Source organism: Eptesicus fuscus, chromosome 11, assembly GCF_027574615.1.
Source record: "Eptesicus fuscus isolate TK198812 chromosome 11, DD_ASM_mEF_20220401, whole genome shotgun sequence".
In the NCBI taxonomy this organism is placed as follows: Eukaryota; Metazoa; Chordata; class Mammalia; order Chiroptera; family Vespertilionidae; genus Eptesicus; species Eptesicus fuscus.
Genome location: NC_072483.1, coordinates 57,836,275 through 57,860,408, shown reverse-complemented (window position 1 = coordinate 57,860,408; position 24,134 = coordinate 57,836,275). Strand labels below are relative to the sequence as shown.

General features: G+C 40.8%; 1 protein-coding gene across 3 annotated transcripts in view; it reads left to right on the top strand.

Moving 5' to 3' along the window:
- Nucleotides 1-23,771, top strand: part of SEPTIN2 (septin 2) — a 35,823-nt gene extending 12,052 nt beyond the window's left edge. For all 3 annotated transcript variants that reach the window (XM_054723055.1, XM_008138479.3, XM_054723054.1), the window contains 9 exons: nt 7,125-7,211; nt 7,977-8,100; nt 10,862-11,114; nt 15,421-15,522; nt 15,872-16,017; nt 17,395-17,478; nt 18,567-18,624; nt 20,147-20,249; nt 21,742-23,771. In XM_054723055.1, coding sequence (XP_054579030.1) covers nt 7,125-7,211; nt 7,977-8,100; nt 10,862-11,114; nt 15,421-15,522; nt 15,872-16,017; nt 17,395-17,478; nt 18,567-18,624; nt 20,147-20,248 — 956 coding nt within the window. In that variant the 3' untranslated portion in view covers nt 20,249; nt 21,742-23,771. The remainder of the gene's footprint in view (nt 1-7,124; nt 7,212-7,976; nt 8,101-10,861; nt 11,115-15,420; nt 15,523-15,871; nt 16,018-17,394; nt 17,479-18,566; nt 18,625-20,146; nt 20,250-21,741) is intronic.
- The last annotated feature ends 363 nt before the right edge of the window (nt 23,772-24,134 follow it).

Sequence of the window (24,134 nt, the reverse complement as noted above, 5' to 3'; positions counted from 1 at the left end):
GATGACATGTTTTAGGATCACAATTACATGATAAAGATAATGCAAATTCAAGCTCCTGGTAGAAGAGAGAAATTCAGTGTAATCTGTCACACAGTTGCTTCATTTTAAAGCATCTAAAACAGGTAATAACTTTTTTTGTTTCTGGCCATGATAAAATAATTCACAGGGCCAGATAGTGAATATTTAAGGCTTTGTGAACCATACAGTTTTTGGTGGAGCCATTCAATTCTGCTGTGTTCCAGTGAAGCTTTACTTACAAGTAGCGGGCTAGATTTGCACTGAGGTTCATCGTTTGCTGTTCCCTGAAATAACTGCTACCAGACTAGCCATGGCATGAATAACCAAAGGCTGGTCAAAATACAGCTTCTCTAAGACATTCTGCAACAGGCAGTATAGGACTTCAGTCTTTGAGAGAAGGAAAACAAATTACATAAAGTGTAAAGTCATTCCAGCTTTCTGCCATGTACCTGGGGAGGGCTAAGTTGGTCAGAGCACAAGAGTCTCAGAGCTGAAGGACTGATCACCATTAAGTGAACTTGAGTACTTGGATCCTGAGTTAACACAGCAGAGTTCCAAAGACAGCCCGGCCTCCAGAAATCTTCATGGGGTAGCCTTGGACACAAGGCTGGGCAAAATGTAACCACAAAGGGAGTGAGCTGAACTGGAGACGGCATGGAGTTGGAAAGCCGAGATGGGGTCGGGAGACATTGGAATTTCAGCCAACCAGAGGGGACATCACTAAACATCTAGGGCATTCATAGAAATTCTAGAAAGTACTTGGGAGTTGGATTAAAACCAGACAGAAAAGCTGTTTTAAACACTCCCTAACAAAGCTTTTAAACAAGACTTGAAAGAACCAATTAACTACTTTCTGGGATAAGACTCACTCATTAGAGAAGGACATCAAAATTCAGTCATTTCAGTGTAAATTTCACAATATCTAGCATCCACTAGAAAATTATTGGATATGCAAAGAAGCAAGAAAATGTGGCACATAATGAGAGAAATCAGGCAAGAGAAATAGATCGGGAAATGACAGAGATGCTAGAGTGGGCAGACAAGAACTTAAGTGTTTTTATTCAATTTTAGTTTTTAATATATTTTTATTGATTTCAGAGAGGAAGGGAGAGACAGAAACATCAATGATATAGAGAATCATTGATCGGCTGCCTCCTACATGCCCCACATCAGGGATCCAGCTCACAACCCAGGCATGTGCACTTGGCCAGAATCGAACCCAGGACCCTTCAGTCCACACAGGCCAACACTCTTATCCACTGAGCCAAACTAGCCAGGACAGAACTAAAGTATTTTAAATATGCTCCAGTACTCGAAGGAAAACATGAATGTAATCAGGTAAATAAAAGAAAACAAAAATTAACCAAATGGAACTTCTAGAGTAAAAAAACCTGCAATATCTCAGATGAAAAATTTCTGATGGGCCAACAGTAAATCAAAGACTACATAATAAAAAAAGGGCAGTCGAGCCGAAACCGGTTTGGCTCAGTGGATAGAGCGTTGGCCTGCGGACTGAAAGGTCCCAGGTTCGATTCTGGTCAAGGGCATGTACATTAGTTGCGGGCACATCCCCAGTAGGGGGTGTGCAGGAGGCAGCTGATCGATGTTTCTCTCTCATCGATGTTTCTAGCTCTCTATCCCTCTCCCTTCCTCTCTGTAAAAAATCAGTAAAATATATTTAAAAAAAAAAAAAAAGGGCAGTCGAGCCCAGCTGTCATGGCTCAGTGGTTGAGCATTGTCCTATGAACCAGGAGTCACGTTTCAATTCCCAGTCACTGCACATGCCTGGATTGCAGGCTTGATTAATGATTTCCTCTCATCATTGATGTTTCTATTTTTCTGTCTTCCCCTCACTCTCTGAAATCAATAAAAATATATTTTTTAAAAAATAAATTTTAATAGGGCAGTCAAGAGCATCCATACTAAAATCAACACTGTGCAGAATAAATACCAAGAACAGCAGACAGGTGAAGACCCCTCAAAAACAGGAAAACATCTTTTTTTTTTTTCTTTTCTTTTTTATCTTCACACAAGGGTATTTCTCCACTGATTTCTAGAAAGAAAGAGAAACATCACCTTGAGAGAGATACATCAATTGGCTGCCTCTGTGCCCCTTCTGGGGCTGGAGAACCTGCAACCAAGGTATGTGCGTGCCCTTGACTAGGAATCGAACCCACAACACCAGTCCGCAGGCTGACACACTAACCACTGAGCAATCCAGCCAGGGCGGGAAATCATCTTAAAAGTAGCCAGGGGGGAAAAAGGAAAATGTTGCATATAGAGGATCAGAGGTAAGATAACCGCCTTCTCAGGAATAACATAAGCCATGTGGCCTAACAGCTTAAAATACTAAAGGAGCAAAACGGCCAGCCTAGAAGTGTTCACCTAAAATAACCTTTAAAATGAAAGCAAAAAAAAAGATGAAAGAGATATTTTCAGATAAATAAGCTGAGAGACTTGATGACTATCAGACCTTGCACCATAGAAACTTTAAATGAAGTTCTGTAGGTTGACAGGGGGAGCACTGGGAATGGCGAATGTGTTGTAAGTATAAAAGACCTGTTCTAAAGATAACTGACTTTAAGACAAAGATATTGTATACCACATGGAAATAATAGGGATATGGATAGTGCAAAGACAGGAGAGTGACTAGACGGGTGCTGGGGTAAATGTCTCATGATATATGTGAAGTGACAGCATACTCCTTAAAGGAAGACCAAAGTTAAAGTACATTTTTGCAAACTGCAGAGTGGCCAAAGAAAAATATTTGGCTAAGAGCTAATAGCTTCAATAAAATACAGTATTAAAAAGTGCTCAATCCGCCCTAGCCAGCATGGCTCAGTGGATAGAGTGTCAGCCTGCAGACTGAAGGATCGCAGGTTCGATTCCAGTCAAGGGCATATGCCTGGGTTGTGGGCTCAGTCCCCAGTAGGGGGCGTGCAGGTGGCAGCCAATCAATGATTCTCTCTCATCATTGATGTTTCTATCTCTCTCTCTCTCCCTCTCTGAAATCAGTTAAAAAAAAAAAGTGCTCAATCCAAAAGAAGAAAAAATAATAGGTGAGATAGCTCTGGCCAGTGTGTTCAGTGGTTAGAGCATCAGCCTGCACACCAAAGGATTGCGGGTTCCATTATCAATCAAGGGCATGAACCTGGGTTGCAGGTTCCACCCCTGGCCCTGGTTGGGGCAAGTGTGGGAGGCAACTAATTGATGTATCTCTCTCACATAGATGTTTCTCTTTCTCCTCCCTTCTTCCCTCCCTTCCACTCTCTAAAAACAGTCAATGGAAAAAATATTTTCAGGTAAGGATTAACAACAAAAAAGAACAGGTGATACAAATAGAAAAAATGTGGCAAAATGACACTTGAACACAACCATGTTAATAATTATATGTCAGTGCACACGGCAAAGAAAAAGGAAGGACAGCAGCAGGAGGGTAGGTCAACAAATTATGGACCCATAGGGTGGAACATTGCTCAGGAAACAGATTCAGACTGCTGATAGGTCAACAGCACAGAATAATCTCCAAGCTAATTATGCTGAGCAAAAGCAGCCAGATATAAGCAGGTGTGAATGAGCCTGAGTATGTGAAGTTCTAGAATAATTGAAACCAATGGGTAGTTACAGAAAGCAGATTGATGTATGCATGTAGGGGGGGGAGGGGGCGAGTAACTCCTGAGTGTTATAAAGGTATTGTTTATCTTGAGTGGAGTTTGAGTGAGTGCCCATTGTATGTTTAATTGATGTATATGTAAGTGATACATAATCAGTGAAGTTGGCCATTAAGGGTGAGATGGGTAGTGAAAAACATCTAGAAGGTTAATCACAAATTTTTAAATGTTAACTATTAGCAGCCCAAGAAAATGGTGTATCAGGAAAATCCCCAATACACCCAATTTGTAAGTCAGAGACTATTGGAGAGGAAAGGTGTAGTTTTTTAAAATTATGGCAGATTTCTAAAGAAATTCGAAACTTCACAAAATGACAGCGCATATGGAAATGAAAGACACAAATGTTTGGGCAGCAATCTGCAAGGAATTTGAACTCACAAGTTGTTTATAGATACCAAGATCATCTATGAGAGAACATGATGACCATGCTGCTGAAGAGTCTCCTTAAGTGGTGACTGCTGGTGATAACTTATATCAAGTTGTTAGCCTTCCACAATTTTGTGGGATGGTGGCTCAATTTATAAGAAAAGCAAGATTAAAATTATAAAGGCTATTGCCAAATATGTTACTTTATAGAAAGTCAATAGTATGCTTAGTGTGACCAAATTCACAAGAGTGTTAGAGTGAGCACTGAGAAAATGAAATCTGGCTTAAGCAAAAATATGCTAACCTAATTGTAGGTTCAGGATTTCTGCATGTGACAGAAGTTGTTTGAAGGGGCAGAAAACCTAGCCACTTAGAATGCTGCCCTTAGAGGCCTTCGGGAAAGGCCCTTGTTACACACTGAGGAAGCAGTGTCTTATGTTGGTTAAAGTCAAAAGTAAATGTGAATAAAAACTTCCCTAGGTTAAGAATGTTATTTCCTGCCCTAGCCAGTTTGGCTCAGTGGATAGAGCGTTGGCCTGCGGACTGAAGGGTCCCAGGTTCAATTCTGGCCAAGGGCATATGCCCAGGCTGCGGGCTCGATCCCCAGTAGGGGGTGTGCAGAAGGCAGCCAATCAATGATTCTCTCTCATCATTGATGTTTCTATCTCCCTCTCCCTCTCCCTTCCTCTCTGAAATCAATAAAAAGATATAATTTTTTTTAAAAAAATGTTATTTCCTACCATTCCTGGCTTGGCCTAAGTTTTTTGTTTTTGGGGTGTGTTTTTTTAGCCTGAGTTTAAAAAATAAAACCTCAACCCTGGCAGGGTGGCTCACAGTTGGTTGCCGCGTCGTCCTATACTCCAGAAGGTTGCAGGTTCGATCCTTGGTCAGGGCATGTACAGGAGACAACTGATCAGTTTCTTTATCCCCCCTTTCCTCTCTCTAAAATTAATAAAAACATCCTTATGTGAGGATTAAAAAACCAAAAACCTCAGATTAAAATCTGAAGCCTCTGACAGTTTGCCTGATGGGATCTCAGTGGAATTATAAAAGCATGTGCCACTTTTCTCTCATGTTGTGGCGCCACCTTGTGTCTGATGCTGCATATTCTAAAAGGTGCAAATGAGCCATTTTGTAAACTAAATGCCACCATTCCAACCAGTCTTTGTTGTCACTACTTTTGCAGGTTAATTTAATTAAGATTGTGGACCCAGTATGTTTTATGTAAAATTTTTGGATGGTGATACATTTACACTGGTCCAGATCTCTTGTGTGTGTTTCCCCCATTTAAAGGAAGAAACTACCCACTGCGGGAAAGAGATCAATGACAGTACAGCAGAGCAGAGCTGGGCACTCTCAGAATTTAGCTCAAGGACACCATCATGTTCTGAGTTAGCAGATTATTTGCAGATGTTACCCTAAAGCTATCCTAAGTAAAATAATCACTTATGCCCTTAAAATTAAGGTTTAGAATCAGCCACCAGGATTTTAGTACTGCTTATTAAAAGAGGCTGCTTCTACTCCAACACTTGTGCTCAGATGTCTTCTGCATGATAGCCCCTTTCAGCTGTCGCAAGTCATCTGGTGATAGAGAATAACTTTGTCATCTGCCCCCTGGGTTGCAAAGCTCCATGAAGCAGGGGCTTGTTTGCCCTGTTTTCTGTTGTGTCCCAGCACCCAGACCTGTGCTAGGGACTCAGAAAGGATATTGATCAGACCCCCTTCGAGCATGGTGAAGATATAGGGGATTGCTGGAAAGTTTATTAAAAGGATAACTTGATGGGATAGTATGCGTTTAGTCACATTTTTTATGCTCCTATATTGGGACATGTTCAACATGTAATTCTAGTTTTTTCCTTTTGATGTTCCTTTTCATCTGTGAAAATTAAAGTCTAATTGAAGTTCAGTCCTAATTTCTATCTTTGCACATTTCACCTTCACTCTTGTGTTCTTGATTTTCTCAACAACAATGATTTTTTTTTTAATTTCTTTATTGATTAAGGTATCACATATTTGTCCTCGTCCCCCCATTTCCATCCCACCCCCTTCCCCACACATGCCCCCACCCCCCTGTTGTCCTTAACCACTGGTTGGGCTCATATGTCTGCACACAAGTCCTTTGGTTGATCTCTCCCTTTATCCCCACCCTTCCCAACAACAATGATTTTTAAAACATATGTGCTCCTTCCACATGTCCTATGGGACTTAGCAGGGGGAGGTTCAAACCCTGATGCCTGAGAGAGAGGCACTGAGTTCAGAAGTACTTCTCCGTACAAAATTAAGCTGTAGATGATAACCTAATCATGAAGTGATGGAATCTGTTCATGCTTCCTTCAAATATAAGATTTAATGTTTGGTATTTTGCATATCTTTGAAGTTAAATTTAAAACATTTAGAATATGTAATTGAAGAGGGATTCTTAACTCCTTAAATGCTAGAATGAATACATATCGCCCATCTTGGTCATATTACATTCAACAGTGTGTGTGGCGAAGTTACCTTGACATAGGCAATTGTCAGTTTGGGGATATGGAGGTGTTTAAAACAGGAAGCAGGGCAGGGACTGGCTCCCTCCTTGCGGGGGGGTGTAGGGATTGCAGCAAGTCAGAGTACACAGGGGTCTCTGTTTCTGTCCCATACCAACAGCTTAGGAGGAGAGTACTGTAGGCATTGATGAGGAGATATGTTCAGTTTTCTGAAAATGTGACACATTAAACAATTGGCAAACTCATGTTTGAAAACCTACTTTGCATTCTATTAAAATATAAAGACCCCCCCTCTAGAGTTCATTCCACACATTTGTTAAGAGGTGAGATCACATTTCTGATCTTATAATGTATGAATTCTGGAGCCCCACATACTGGATTCAAATCGAGGCCCTGCTCTGGGTTGGTGTCTGACCTGTGAGTATCCATCTCCCCATCAGTAAATTGGGAGAGTTGTACCAAATTCATAGCTGTCATATGGAGTCCAGAAAATGATGTTTTTTAGCCCAGTGCCAGGCCTAGCATAAACTCTCAGATGGTCATCCTGATAACATCATGATGCTGTCCTCCTTTTTGTTTAAAGGTGAATCGGGACTAGGAAAATCGACTCTTATAAACAGCCTCTTCTTGACGGATCTTTACCCAGAAAGAATCATACCTGGAGCTGCAGGTACAAAAATTCATACACTAAGTATAATTTGCCATGAAAGTTGTTTAAGAGGGCGTAATTAATATTTGATGCCTGAGCCTTGCGTTTTTGCTTTTGTTTGGCTGTAAACACAAGGAAAATGTCATTTAGGTAGGAAAGAGTGTGCTGTACCTGTGTCCTTGGATTCAGGTTGTAGACTGACAGCATATCCATGGATCCATCCTCTCCAAGTTTGTTGTCTATAAAGTCTATAAAGTGTCATAAATAGTTCTTGCCTGTGTTCTCTGTATGATGGGAGGATCAAGTGACAGTGTTACCTCTCATGGAAAAAGCTGTGTAACTAGTAGACTACTGTGGGGGTCGGGGGTTCTGAGTGTTCCCAGTGCAGGACACTGGTGTCTGTGAACGCTGATTAAGTGAATGGATTAAGCACAGATATATCCTAGGACCTGAGCTACTACAATGGAGACATATAGCCCTGTCACTGAATTCAGTTTTAAAGGAATTCATAAATTGTTTTCTTTGTCCCAGGAAAAGAAATTAAAATTTTCAATATTGGCATTTTTACCTTCCCGGGCAGCCCTTTAACCTTAGCTTCAACACTTCCCTTGCTTACACTGGAATCATTTTTACACAATCCTCATATTACCTTCTGAAAACCTTCCTCAAAGAGAGGTTGTGGCTTTCAGGTCATTTGATAATAGGTAACTAATAGATAATTTCTTTTCTTTGCAAACTGGCTCAATGTTAAGGCACATTCTCTTACTAAGTTTGTTTCTTTTCTAGAGAAAATTGAAAGAACAGTCCAAATTGAGGCTTCGACTGTTGAGATTGAAGAGCGAGGTGTCAAGCTGCGCCTGACAGTGGTGGACACACCCGGCTATGGTGATGCCATCAACTGCAGGGATTGGTACGCACCCCACAGGGATGGGCAAACCGGAAGTGTTGAGGGCTGTACATGTATTCACACCTGTTTTGCTATATTTATTTTATTTTTAAAAATAATTCTTTATTGTTGAATGTATTACATGTGTCCCTTTTTTCCTCCATTGACCCCCTCTAAAACAGGAAGCAGGGAGGGGACTGGCTACCTCCCCCGCCCCCAAGCCTTCAGCACTCTATTGTCTGTGTCCATGAGTTATGCATATATGCACACAAGGTCTTTGATTGATTACCTCCCACCCACCCACCCTCTCCCACCTTCCTCTGAGATTCCATACTCTGTTCCATGCTTCCATGTCTCTGGATCCACTCCGTTCATCAGTTTATTTTGTTACTTAGATTCACATATGAGTGTGATCATGTGATACTTGTCTTTCTCTGACTTATTCACTAAGCATGATACTCTCCAGGTCCCTCCATGCTTTCTCAAAGGATAAGAGATTCTTCGTTTTTACTGCTGCATAGTATTCCATGGTATAAATGTACCACAGCTTTTTTATCCACTCATCTACTGATGAGCACTTGGGCTGTTTCCAGATCTTAGCTATTGTAAATTGTGCTGCTATGAACATAGGAGTGCATACATTCTTTCTGATTGGTGTTTCGGGTTTCTTAGGATATACGCCTAGAAGTGGGATCACTGGGTCAAATGGCAGATCCATATTTAATTTTTTGAGGAAACTCCATATTGTTTTCCATAATGATTGCACCAGTCTGCATTCCCACCAGCTGTGTACTAGGATCCCCTTTTATCCACATCCTTGCCAGCACTTGTCATTTTTGATTTGTTGATGGTAGCCAGTCTGACAGGTGTGAGATGGTACCTCACTATCATTTTGATTTGCATCTCTCGGATGATTAGTGACTTTGAGCATTTTTTCATATGTCTCTTGGCCATCTGTATGTCCTCTTTGGAGAAGTGTTTACTTAGGTCCTTTGCCCATTTTTTAATTGGATCATTTGTCTTTCTTTTGTAAGTTGTGTAAGTTCCTTATATATTTTGGATATTAACCCTTTATCAGATGTATCATTGCCAAATATGTTCTTCCATGCAGTGGGCTCTCTTTTCGTTTTAGTGATGGTTTCTTTTGCTGTGATTTTTGTCTTTAAATTTGTTTATGTGATGTATCACATTTATTGATTTGCGAATATTGTACCAGCCTTGCATCTCTGGAATAAATCCCACTTGGTCGTGGTGTATGATCTTTTTAATGTATTTCGATTTGCTAATATTTTGTTGAGGATTTTAGCATCTATGTTCACCAGGGATAGTGGCCTCTAATTCTCTTTCTTTATAGTATCTTTATCTGGTTTTGGAATTATGATAATGCTGGCCTCAAAAAAAAGAGTTTGGAAGTGTTCCTTCCTCTTGGATTTTCTGAAATAGTTTGAGGAGTATAGGTGTTAGTTCTTCTTTGAATGTTTGGTAAAACTCCCCTGTGAAGCCATCCGGACCTGGGCTTTGTTTGCTGAGAATTTTTTGTTGTTGTTGGCCTATATAGGTTTTCTGATTCCTCCTGATTCAGTTTTAGGAGATTGTATTTTTCTAGGAATTTGTCTATTTCATCCACTTTGTCCAGCTTATTTATAGTATTTTCTTATAATCCTTTGTATTTCTGTGGTGTCAGTGGTTACTTCTCCAATTTCGTTTGTTTTGCTATATTTAAATGTATAGTGCTGAGTGATTATTGGGTGTGGAGTAACTGGATATGATAAAATAATGGGACAATTTTTATTTTTATTTTTTGGTTAATCCTCACCTGAGGACATTTTTTCCATTGATTTTTAGGGAGGGAAGCAGGGAGGGAAATCAGTGTGTGAAAGAGACATATTCACTGGGGGCCTCCATCAAAGCTGCAACCCAGGTACATGCCCTTGACTGGGGAAAAAACCCTTGACCCTTTGGTGCGTGCCTGACACTCTAACCACTGAGAAACACTGGCCAGGGAATTAATAGGACAGTTTAAGGCACATTAAGTAGGACATTTTAAATAAGGAATTTCACAAAGAATGAGTGTTTTTTCCTCTTAAGAACATTCTAGTGAGATCTGAGATTATAGAATCAACCCTCTGTCCTGATTGGAGCTGTAACCAGTGGACACGATATTGGGGTCCAGTGTTCCTCTGGAACTCTCACAGTCACTCAAATGCCTGGAAATGGCTGCTCACTGGCATTTGCACCAATTGGGAAATGCACAAGTAGAAAATGAGAGCAGCCTTCCCAGGATCCTGCTGAGAATCCTGTTTCATGTAGGGAGGTCCCTGGTCCTTCCCAGGAGCATAAAGCATCAATGCCCAGCACTAGGTAGAAAAGGGAGGACGAGGAGGCCTCTCCCCTTCATTGGGAACTGCCCCTCCTGCAGGTCAGCCTTGGCATTGTGTCTGCACTGCTTACTGTCTCCACATCTCCACTGCCTGCTCTTGCCGTGGTCTGCTGCTGCCACCACACCCCTTAAAAGCATTGTCAGCCCAGGCTCTTCACTCAGTCATTACAGGCTCTTGTGACCTCTCCCATTCTGACTTTTGACCCCCGGCCTTTAGCACTTGGCACAGTTTCCAGATATATCCATCTTGCCAAATGGAGGAGTCAGTTTCCATTTCCATCTTACAGATGAGTTACAGTTATATTTGGTAGGTAGGGCACAGGGGACAGGAAAACTTGCTTTGTTTCTGAAGTTAGGGCCCGCCTGCCTTTTGTACCCTTGATCCTCATTGTGTGTGTGTCTCAGCTTCAAGACCATCATCTCCTACATCGACGAGCAGTTCGAACGGTACCTACATGACGAGAGTGGCCTCAACCGACGGCACATCGTGGACAACAGGGTACACTGCTGCTTCTATTTCATCTCGCCCTTTGGACACGGACTTAAGCCCTTAGATGTCGCGTTTATGAAGGCGATACACAACAAGGTCAATATTGTGCCTGTCATTGCGAAAGCTGATACCCTCACTCTAAAGGAACGGGAGCGTTTGAAGAAAAGGGTGAGTGACTGTTTTAACCAGCACCTAATACTTCTAATTTTTTAGTATTTTTCCTTCACAAAGGTATCGAATTACTACTGTTTCTTATAATTCACCTTAGGTGAACTTCCCCTCAGTGCCAGGAAGATGGCTAATGTTCAGCCACGTTTCATGGACAGTAACAATGTGAATTGGGGTTGGAGGATCTCCCTGATGCTCTCTGTTCCATCTAAACACTCTAACCCCCACATTTTTCTGGGAACGTGTACTTACGATGATAGTCTGGTGTCAGAAGGCTGAGAGGCTTGCATTTACTAGGTGTACCAGTTAATCAGATTTTTTTCAATGGATGGAGTTACACATATGTTGATATATATGCGATTTGATATGTATGCTATTTTGTTATATTGATAACAAGCTTCAGAACTTCATATGTCAAATTTTCTGAAGGTGTTAACATCATAGGTATTTTTACACTTAAAAATGTCGAATTTCGTGCCCAAAAAAGAGCATTTGCGGGAAGTTTTAATTCATTACTTTATTTTGAAGAAAAGTGCTCCTGAAAGTTATCGTATACTTCGGGAAGCTTATGGTGAACATGCTCCATCTCAAGATACTTGTGAATGCTGGTTTAAACACTTTAAAAGTGATGATTTCGATGTGAAAGACAAAGAACGTCCAGGTCAACCGAAAAAGTTTGAAGACCAACAATTACAAGCATTATTGGATGAAGATGTGTGTCAAACTCAAAAACAACTTGCAGAAAGATTAAACATTGCTCAGCAAACAATTTCTGATAGTTACAGAAAGATTTTAAAGGAAGGAAAATGGGTGCCACATCAACTGAACAAAAGACAAATGGGAAACTGAAAAGTCATCAGTAAAATGTTGCTTCAACAGCACGAAAGAAAGTCTTTTTTGCATCGCATTGTGACTGGCAATGAAAAGTGGATTTATTTTGAGAATCCCACATGCACAAAATCATGGGTTGATCCAGGTCAATCATCAACATCGACTGCAAGGCCAAATCGCTTTGCAAAGAAGACAATGCTCTGTGTTTGGTGGGATCAGGAAGGTGTGGTGTATTATGAGCTTCTAAAACCAGGTGAAACCGTTAATACTGATCGCTACCGACAACAAATAATCAATTTGAACCATGCTCTGATCGTAAAACAACCAGAATGGGCCAGAAGACAAGGTAAAGTAATTTTGCATCATGATAATGCACCATCACACACTTTAAAACCAGCTAAAGACACATTAAAAGATCTTGCCTGGGAAGTCTTAACCTACCCACCGTATTCACCAGACCTTACTCCTTCAGATTGCCACTTGTTCCGATCGATGGCACACGCACTTTATGAACAGCACTTCAAAACGTACAAAGAAATGGAAAATTGGGTCTCTGAATGGTTTGCCTCAAGACAAGAAAAGTTCTATTGGGACGGTATCCACACATTACCTGAAAGATGTGGGGAATGTGTAGCTACGGTGGACATTACTTTGAATAAAGCACTTTTGATGTTTCTCTTGAAATTATCATCTTTTCTTTGATTACAAAATTCGAATTATTAACCAGTACACCTAGTAGCTGTGGAGGTTGCATAGCAGTCCTCCAGCTCCTGAGCTGGCTGTGGTCTCTGTTCTCCCATAAAGCTTCAGTTACCTATTTTAAATTACATACCTGTTTGTATGATTATTGAGAAGTCCAAGCTCATATGCTATATTCTACAAATAAGAGTTCCTTTAATTACCCTCAAAAGTAACCACTGTTAACAGGTATCTATCCTTCTAGAACATGGTCTCTTTATATTTTTGTTTTTACAGAATACGATTATGTCATACCTATGATTCTGTCACTTTACTTTCTAAGACCTCCCAACCTATGCAGAAAGCACACCTCTCACCCTTATCTTAAGGCATGCATAGTGTTCTTTAGTGTGTTTCTGGGTCTTCCCACCCACCCCCCAGTCCCTGGCATTGGGATCTTTGCTTGCTTGTGTATTCCAAAAGTTTGGAACAGGACTTGGCACGTGTTAGACACTCAGATATGTTTATGTGTTGAACAGTGGTCCACATCTGTCATCTCACAGTTGTAAAGTCAGACAAATTCTTGAAAAGGAAATTAATGCATATTTAAATATTTGAAAGATGGCTAAATTTCCCTCAAAATTAGTTTGTTCCCAAAGCAGCATTCAAGCACGCTCTTCTCTCCCCGACACTCCTGATGTGTCACCAGCTTTTGTCATGTGTTTCCTCCGGTTGCTGGTGCTCAATGCCCTTGGCATTCTCTTAGGTTTTAGAGACTTGCCTCTATTTTCATTGAATTACAGATACTCTTGTTTTTAGACTATTATGTCAGAGTCTGAGTTTTATGTGTTCACATTTTTCTGGCTATCTTTTCCATAGCAGAGTTTCTAAATTGTATGTACTCATATTTCTCAACTGTATACTTTACTGTTTCAGGTGGCTGCCAATATTTTAGGAAATATTCAGACCCTTGGAGGAACCCCTGAAAACTTAGGCATTTTTATATGTTATCGTCAGTATTTTAGCAATTTCCATTTAAGGAAACTTCATCTTCTGTAGGGTGTTAACATTCCATTTCAGAGAGGTAGGGGAAAGAGGTACCCTGGGTAGCATGCTTAATGCCCATCTCATCTTATACTCAAAACCCTTAGGGCTTGATTTCAAACTCTGAAATGAATTGAAATACTGGTGCACTAATCTCTTTTATCTTGGTTCTTTTTAACCCCTTCTCTTTGTCTGGTTTCTTTACTCTTCCCAGATCTAAAGGAACCTCTCAAACCTCTCCCACCCTCCTTTGTTTTATGCCCTGGTGTCCATCTACCCTCTCCTTAATCCCTTTAACTTGGGCCTCACCTGTCCAGCTGCAAACTGTGTTCAATGGAAGGTCTACATTAAGAAGAACATATTCCACCTGTCTGGGTGCCTATGGGAGGCAACCAATAGATTTGTCTCTCTCACATTGCTGTTTTTCTCTCTCTCGCCCTCCCTCCCTTCCACTCTCTCTAAAAATCAATGGAAAAAATATCCTCGGGTGAGGATTAGCAAAAAAAAGGAAGAACGAATCTGGGAGCCGGGTTTGAGGTGGGTGTTCCCTGCTGGCTTGGCTTATGTTCTCTCTTCCCTTGGGCTGTCAGACATAAGAAACATCCAAACTGTAGAGAATTTTTATGAATTTATTTTCCTTTAGCCAAACTGACATGGCAGGGAGCAAATTCTCAAATGCTCCAGAAAATAACAGTTTTGCAGCTTCTCTTGTGTGTTTAGAATTAAGGAGGGAACACAAGATTACATGAGGGTAGGCAAGAGCAAGGCAGTGATCAGATTACAGGACATACTTTAGAAGGACAGGTCTGTAGGGGGGGATATTTCAAAGGTGTGTTCACCTAGGGACAATGGACAGAGCTAGCTTAAATTGAAGATAAACCTTTTACTAAGGAAGTTGTATGCCTGGGGTGTGACTATCCACCATTACTTGCCCAGTTAGGAATTTATGACTAGATCACCCTGTGAGCTTACTTTCCATAGAACCCCTTTTTCCGTCTACAATGCCCAAGTCTTGGTGTGAGAGTAAGCAGAGCTCCAGCCTTCCTCGTACCTGCTGGAGTGCTCAGCATATGGACTGATGAATGACTGCTTACCCCAACTCTAGCCTTGTTTTCCCTCCCCTCTTAGTGGTCTGCTCCTGGTTGACAGTGTAGAGTGTGAGGTTTCACTGGAGGCCACTTTTTCCCTATTGAGTAAAAGTCTGGATCCCAGATCTCAGACCCTGGCCTGGCATTCTAGGGATTCGCCCCTTGGTCACCCCAGTGGTTCTTCTGACTTACCCAATTCCATGTCCTGTGTTCTGCCATCCTAAATTTCTTGTGATTACCAAAACGGACTTCCTATGTTCTCCCCTCGTGATTTTGACAGATTTTCCCCAGGTGCCTCTCCCCCTCTTTATGAGACTCCTGTGTGTTCTTCAGGAACCCTTTAGGCGACATCTGTGGCTCTTCTCTACTGGCAGCATCTGTCTGTGTCTCTCCTGAGGCACTTGTTGTTCTGGCCACTGTGGGGGCTGGGGGGAGGTTGTACATGGACATTGGTGGTATATTGTGTTAATATGGACAGAGGTCCCTCCAAATACTTAAATAACGTTTTAGCAGTTCATGAAATCTTTGAAAATAATTGTCGTAATCCATTTGATTTTTTTATTGAAGTTTGGGTAATTCTGATGTATTTTTCAATATGATGAGTTAGGCTTGACTAAAATTTGTGCGGTTTGTTAAAGTTGCTGCTGATTTTGTCATTCTTTCAGATTCTGGATGAAATTGAAGAACATAACATCAAAATCTATCACTTACCTGATGCAGAATCAGATGAAGATGAAGATTTTAAAGAGCAGACCAGACTTCTCAAGGTAAGAATTCCAGGTGCACAGCGTGACTAACTCCTGTTTCCTGCTGTCCACATTCAAAATGGGAAGAGTTGGCGGAGAACCAGATTCTGGAGCTTGACTTAGAGAAGTTGTCTGGGTATTGTGACCTGTCACTGTAAGCCTTAGGAATCTTAATTGCAGGTTTAATTTGTTCGTGCAGTTCGTCCTGTGTGGAAGATGCCTGCCACTTCCAAGTAAAGTGTGCACCATAAGCTTTCCAAGTAATCCTGTGGTAGCAGCCAAGTGCCTCCTCTGTGTTGATGCTCCCATGTTTGCGGTGAATGTGGCAGTCCCTGTGTGGAGCCTGTCAACCCGGTGTGTCTCTTTCTAGGCCAGTATCCCGTTCTCTGTGGTTGGATCCAACCAGCTGATAGAAGCCAAAGGCAAGAAGGTCCGAGGCCGTCTCTATCCGTGGGGTGTCGTGGAGGTGGAGAACCCAGAACACAATGACTTTCTGAAGCTGAGGACAATGCTCATGTAAGACAGTCATGCACTACAGTTGGCAGAGCCCAGCACAAAGAGTGTGGGATGTGCATGGGACTTCCATTGTGCCTGCAGTGGGCCTGCCGCAGCATGGTACAGAAGGCCCCCACCTGCAGGCTCTCTGGAATGATCTGAACTAGCCCTTCCACCTGTGACCTGTAGCTCAGCACTCCTTTCTCGTTGATTGCTAGGGTCCCTTTTGAGGCTAAAAGTAGACTAATGTGTGGGGTGGCCATACCCAGCAAGGGTCACCTCCTGCTCCAGGGAAGACATGTTTGGATCTGCCTTAGGGGCCAGCTGGGGTATGCTGCCACTGCTGGTCAGCCTCAGGCTCTCTCAGGGTCGCCCCCATTCTATTCCTCTATTGAGTCCTAGCAACTAGGACAGCCCTGACTACAAAAACAGACTGTTTCCTCTAAAAATAGATTCCACATTTAGCAACATACATGTAATGCTGTTGCTCTTGAATGAAGAGGCTGAAAGAAAGAGTATTATTGCCAAAATCTAATACCTCTTTAATCAGAAGAGTTCAAACAATGGCTGATCTAGAAAACTTTAATGAAATTTACCATTCAAGCTCTATTAAACGTACTTCAGTCATTTAAAGTGCACCCGGCCCCTTCAGGGATGGGTTTTCAGCTGTCGTGATCCTGTCAGAGGTGGAGGGTGTGGAACTTTGGTGTCAGTTGTGTGTTTCTCAGAAAGAGGGAAAATGGGCCACCACTTTGCCATTACTCAGTCCATTCCCTGGATCCTGAGTAACAGGAATATAATCTCTCTACTCTTTGAGTTCTTACATATTGGAAAAAACTCAGCCAGAAACCCAGGAATGTTCTATACAGTGATTAGAAGATTCAAAGTGCTGTTTCTATTTTATCCAGAATGTTAATACTTCATTTTGTGTTCTTCTCCGTAGCTTAAGCTAATTAACTCTCTCTGATACACATTTTAAGCTTATGAAGTCATGAATATTTGAATTGCATGTTTTCTATACGTACTTTCAGAAAGTGTGTTCTGTTTCGGACACTGTTTACCTAAAAAAATCTCCTAATGTCTATGCATCTGGCCCTGTCCAGGGATGATAGTCTCATGCAGAATTTGGCCGTACCTGTGGCAGAGGCCCCATGGAGGGACTCTTAACCTGGCCCTGCGGGGTGGGTGTGTTGTTCATTTACTGTGGAAGCAAGGAAGGATACACCTCTGTAGACGTTTCCATAGCCTTATCCCAAATTCCATCAACTTTGTGTACAATTTGCCAGGTAATAAGTGGAGTTTTAGTTCGGGGGTTCTTTTGTGTCCATGATTCGTTGTTTTCTTCATGCAAATGGCACATGCATGGAGCCCAGCTTGGTGCATTCTTTTCTCTTTCAGCACTCACATGCAGGACCTCCAGGAGGTGACCCAGGACCTTCACTATGAGAACTTCCGTTCCGAGAGGCTCAAAAGAGGTGGCAGGTGAGACTGTCCCTCTCTGTCCATGTATGTCACCCCAAGTCACACTATCCTGTATGTGTCCAGCTCTTCCTTGACCTCAAAGCAACATGGTTTGGTTTTCTACTCAAGAGCTATTATAAGCAACTTGTTGCTAATTTAATCAAATTGCACCCTTTTTAGCCTGTTAAAGGCAGCTTTAATCATCTGCACGGACAGAACAGCTTTAAATGGAAAGGCCATATACATGTGGTGGGTGCTTTCTCAAAAGTGTCAGTCTGTCTGTAAATGAGGACAGACTCACATTAAGAAAGTGGAGCACCCCAAGGGTTAAGGTGGGAGCAGCAGGTCTACTCTTCAGTAGCACACATGGCCACCCTCACTCAGCTGTTTACCATCCTCATGGGTTTTTTAATGAGACCTGATTCATGTCTGGTAAAAGCACATCTATGCATAGAGCTAAATAAATAAATAAATAAATAAATAAATAAATAATGTACAGCATTCATTAAAATAATTTTCTGTATTGTAGTTCACTAAAATATTCACATTTTTTAAATTTGATGGGTATGCATATATACAAAGTGTACATTCAAGTCTACTTTATTGTTTTATCAATGTGGGGATTAGACATTAAGAAAGGTAGAAGCAACAAGGAGGTCCCATTGAGGAGCAGACAACCAGGCAATGGCCCAGGCCAGCCTCGGCATGTTAGAAGCTGTGTCTTCATGAGCTGGGGCCTCTGTAATGGCCCTCTCTACTTAGACCTCAGAGCCTGTTCCTTATTTTCATTGTGATGGACATAGTCTGTGTTCATAAAGAATAACTCAAAAAAGTATTCTTCAGAAAGTAGCTGCTGTATTTTGAGTAGATAACGATGGAAGTGTCATCATCCCAGCTTAGAGTATCTCTTGTATTTTCCATTTCATGTTGTTATTTTTTCATCCTCATTTATTCAGGTCATTAATTAGAAAAATGATAAATATATGTAATTTTAAGTAGATACATGTCTGAGAAATGTAAAGTGAAATGTTACTTTGATTATCTGTCATCAGAAATAACCAACTTATATTTGTTGCTGTATTATAATTGTAATTTTTTTCAACTCTTAGAAAGGTGGAAAATGAGGACATGAATAAAGATCAGATCTTGCTGGAAAAAGAAGCTGAGGTAAGTAGAAAAGTATTTTAAATCTAAAGCTGTTTATATCAAGAATACTATTTATAATTAGCTTCTTATAGCTCCCCTGATTTTTAAGAAGGAATATATTTCATGTAGCTAATGTACTTCATATACACATCTATATATAATATGCCTATTGTTTTTCATATATTATCTCATTTAATCTCCAATCGAAATTTAGTGAAAAAGCTTGGAACCAGTGAGAATTTAGTAACATGACTGATTTTGTAATATGTTCATAAATCAGCTTTCCTATACATAGGTAATAACTGATTAGAACATAGAATGAGAAACTGCTATTCACAATCATTAACAAATTTATGAAGAAATATGTAGGACTTACATGGGGAAAGAAACTAGAAAACTACTGACAATTTTCAAAATTTTAATAAAGACCTAACTTTTTAGGATGCTTAATACAAAGATCACAGTTTTCTCTAAATTTAATGCAATCCCAGCAGACTTGTGTATGCTTGTCTAGTTTTTACTTTGAGGGAAGAGGTTGATAAGATAATTGTAATGTTTCTGAAGACTAAGCAGGGGAAACACAGGATGCTGTTGGAAATAGACTAATGAGAAGAGGTTGGCTTTGGTGGTTTCAGAGAACAGTGGTCACCCTGAGAAGTTGGTTCACTTGTGGGAGGCTGATTCAGTACATATCAGGAACTAGGTCAGAAGGATGGAAATGTGCTCTGACAAAGCTGGCTTTGAGGTCTGTTGAATTGTGGGATCCAAACATACTTAGTAAGTAATCCCAGAACAGGGCAGCCTTTTGGAAACAAAAATAAGACTCACTTTTTTGGCCAAATAAATTCAATATAGAGCAAATATTTAAATGTTAAGAACATAACCAAGCCCTAGCCAGTGTGGCTCAATTGGTTGGGTGGCATCCTGCTCACATGAAGGTTGCCTGTTCAATTCTCCATCAGGGCACATGCCCAGGTTGTGGCTCCATTCCCCAGTAGGGAGTGTGCATGAGGCAGCCAATCGATGCTTCACTCTCACATTAATGTTTCTTTCTCTCCCTCTTCCTTCCTCTAAAAAATCAATTAAAATCTTTTTTAAGAAACAGAACTAAAAAGTTACCTGAAGAAAATTTAGGTAAATAACTTATAATCCTTGCAAACCTTGAGGTCTTTTAAACATGTAGAAACCACAGTGATAGAATGGATAAGGATAGCAGAGGATGCACATTCTCCAGGGGAGTGACAGGGCTGTCCCATGGCCTGGGCTCATATTCTCTATTGGGTAGCCCCAGTCTCTTTCCCACCTTTTAGGTTTAAAAAATTTCTCATTGTCTTTATTTTATTTATTCATTTATTTTTTTATACTTGAATTGCTTATTCTTTTCATTTGCTCAGTTTTCTATTGAGTTGTTGCTCATTCTACTGGTTTGTTAATTCTTTGTCTTGTGTTGGGTAAGCATAGAAGTTAATATGACACCCATAAAGAATAAGGGCTAGCAGACGCTACACACAGTGAGTGATGTGTCCCTATCTTGTGTCCACAGCTCCGCCGCATGCAGGAGATGATCGCCAGGATGCAGGCACAGATGCAGCTGCAGATGCAGGGCGGAGACGGTGACGGCGCAGTTCACGGGCACCACGTGTGAGGTAGTGAGCTCAGGAGCAGCTTTGTTACTGACTCAGCCCGAACATAAGGGCAAATGCCGCTGCCTCCTCAGGTTTTACTAAGAGTTGACATTCGGAAGCTCTGTATTCAAAGGGAAAGGGTTGCTCCTAAAAAAGGAAGCTTCTCTTCCACTCCTGTCTAGGAAAGATTTTTCATATTTTCCAAGCTTATAAATATGATTAACAATACAAGAAAAACTATATTAAAGTAACTTTTATTAGTTAGGGTTAGTAGTTAATTAAAGCTGTAAATATCTCTTCAAAGAGAATTTTAAGTGTTAAATAGCTTATGCAGACCAAAAGCAAAGCTGGTAAAACAGGTGAATTATTCCTGGTGGGCAGGGTTACCCTGATAGAGGTTACTGACCTCCCTGTTCCTCACCACAGCTCTGCTCCAACCCATGGTAATAGTGAGTGATTCAGTAGGTATCTGGCCTCCCTGCTTGAAGGGACTCTACAAACTGAGGACCCACCTTCCTCTGGATAGGTGGGCATTTCAGAGCTGTTTAGTGGCTGTTGCATCATCTCAAGAGAAAGGAGGAAGCAGTCACATGGAGTTAGGTAGAGGCAATCCCTGTCCTCAGAAGAAAGATGACTGGCGCTGGATAGAGTCTGAGCTGGCTCAGGTCTGAGGAGCAGCTTGACGGCAGGGAGAGCATCTGCACTGCACATTAGGAACCTCACTGTAGAAGCATGAGAGTGTTGATGAAAACAGGTAGGGATGTAACGACAGGAATGACTTGGGCTTAGCTGACACATTGGCAGAATTGATGAGATAAAAGGCAAGAGTCCTCCATGACAGACAGACTGGTGATAAAGGAAGGACCTAGAGCATAACCAGGGCATTGGTCACCAAACAAAGCTCCTGCCCTCGTGTGTTTTATTGGGAAGGTTTTTATAAGTAGTTACTGTCCTGGGACCGACCATGTAACCCCACCTGGGTCAGAGTTGGTTGAAACCTTAGCACAGTCCCAGGGTATATGCTGAGTTCACACTTTGCCAATAAGGACATTGCCACTGTGCAAGCATTTAAAATTATTTGTCTTCAGTCATATAACTAGTGACTTCAGAAGCTGATTCTGCATGTGCAAGTTGGTACCCACTGGCTACTTGAGGGTAAAGTGGAAAGAAGCAAGGACTCCGGGGGGCTCTATTGAGGTGGGAGGGGGCAGTAGATGTTTGCTGGGTTCCTCTGACCTTACTGCTGCTCTTTTTAAAACTTTAATTATGGAATTAGGGAAATTCTACTTTAGGTACATAAAATTGATTTATATTTTTGTGTACTTTTCAGTTTTGCAGTCCTCCTAATTTCCTGGAGCCTCATAAATGATATTTTGATTTTGCTAACTCTCTCGTTAGCAAAAATGAGCCCAACCACTTTCTGCACAATGTTAACAGAAAAAGCAAGCTGTTAATGGTCAAAGCAGCAGGCATTGCATCCCTCCCATTTAAACGTGTTGTTTTCTTTTTTCAGAAAACATTTTGCAAGATAAAGAAAGCATTCCAAATGAGAAATACAGCTCTGTGTTTTCAAGAAATTGTTGGAGAAGTGAGCATCCACACTTTACAGTACCTGTGGCCCAAGAATTTAATTTTTAAAAAAATTTTTGATGTGTTCTTTTGTATGAAGTACTTTTTAACATTTATATTCATTACTAGAGGGTAGACTTTATATTTTGTGAGTGAACTTTGCATTTTCATTTTCGTCCACCTTAACTAACCACTAATGTTAGAATTCATTTCCAGGGATCAGTCGGCATGTACGTTAAAATGATTTGACTGGCCTAACCAACTAGTCATGGAGGAGCACTCCTGATTTGTTATTTACCCCAAATGTTCTGAGTGGTAGACATATGGATCTAATGACATAGAAGGTACCCTGTCATTTACTAACCTGGAGCACCGTGTGGGAATTCTTCCCTGCCTTCCTTTCTGTTTGATCACAACACCCAAGACCAGTTTTGCTGCTACAATACAATACCATTAATTCATCTGCACATTCATCTGTTTACCAAATGAAAAATAATTATCAAATGAGATATATTCTTATACTTAAGTAGCTTTCTTTTAAAAACAGGCTTTTAGGGATAAATTTTAGAAATTTCTGCATTCTTATACTAGGTCATTTTTTAAACCACTGGGCAGGGAGAACTTGTTACAGCCACTTTTTGTAGTGTTTTCCACTAATACTGGTTATACTCTGCTATGGAAAAAGAGTATCCATGAGCTCCAGTTCATATTGCAACTAAGATTCTTATCAACACAATGAGAGTCAATAAACTATTTTTACTCCACTAAGTTAAAAAATAACTTTTTAAGGAAAATTAGCAGTTGATCTGTTCAGAAACTGACCTTTTGTATTTTTATACTGCACTTTAATATATTTCTGTAATTAAAGGTGTAGAAGATCTGCCTCAGGAGTGAAAATTGGGGTCCTTTGGTGGGTAGGTGGGTGCCAGACCCAGATTCGGCTTTCCTTTAATTCTTTTTTGAATGGTTTTCTGAAGAGAGGCAAATCGCAGTAGTCTTTCTTTTTTTCTTTTTTCTTTTTTTATGTGTGGATTGTGTTGCCTATTTTTAGCCATTGTCATTTCCTTTGTTATGTGTAATACAAATTTCTCCATGTATCATGTAAGAATGAAAACACTTCAAAACTACACCATGGACTATTTGCAGGTGCTGCCAGTCAAAGCCGTTCCTGGTAGGTTCTCTGTGCTCTGTGGCCTTGGCCCTTCCGTTCCCTCTTGTCATGTCTTCATCCTTCACTGTAGCACTCAACACTCTGCACTCCCAGGGTGCTGATGCTCCAAGGCCTGCTTTTATTCAACATTTCTACTGAAGTTGAAAAAGAAAGTGACAGATGAAAGGAGACCTGGAGGGAGCAGGTGCTGGTTCACTATTTTCATTTTGCTATAACAGGAGGGGTTAAAATAGAGGAAATGCTTAATCTGCGAATGAGGAGGGTTTTTTGGTTTTGGTCAAAAAATAACATGTCAAAATATGTTACAAAAGTGTACTGCAGAAAATAATGTGTTCTTGCTAACTTGTCCCCTCACTGTTAACAATTGTGAAGGGTCAAAAGCTTTAGGTTTAGGCATATTTTGCAAAGTTTTCAACAAGAAAAAGTGTTCCATGACTTAAGAGTACCATCAAGGCCAATTACTTGGGTTATTTTGGCACTTATTAACTGCTAATAAAAGCTGTTTAAAGGGAGGCAGGGGGGACATTTGCAAGTGATCTGTGTAAGCCTTGTGTGTGTTTGAGTAAAACTATTTGGGGCTGACTGCACCTAGTAATGGTTATGCGGGATGGGTGGACCTACACCTTTATACTTTTAAATCTTTTTTTTTTTCCATTGCTCAAACTGAAATAGTTTTGCTACTAGATAACTGTTATTTTACTAAGCCATACTCCTTACCTATAGAATTGTATTTTGAAAAAATTTTATACAGCCATTTTGTACCCATTGAAACTAACCTTTCATCAATAAAGCACTATTGTTTAGAGGTTAAAGTAGTATTCCTCATTATTGGTTCTTTCCCCGGGGAAAGTGTAAGGTCTTCTGGGAAAGGTTCAAAGCCCTTCAAATGTGTGTCTAAAGTCAGGTAAATTACTAGCATCAATAGCATCAGCATTCAACAATTTTGTATTGGCAATCCAGTTCCAAAGGAAAGCCATAAAGACTGGAAAAGGAATTATTTACAGATGATCTGATCTCCTACATAAAGTGAAAGAAGGTCTGATAAAACTTAGCACTAGTAAGAGTTCAATGATGTCTACTCACTAATAAATTTTACTTAGGGCTCTGGCCAGGTAGCTATTTCAGTTGGTTAGAGCATCCTCCTGATGGACCAAGTTGCAGGCTCA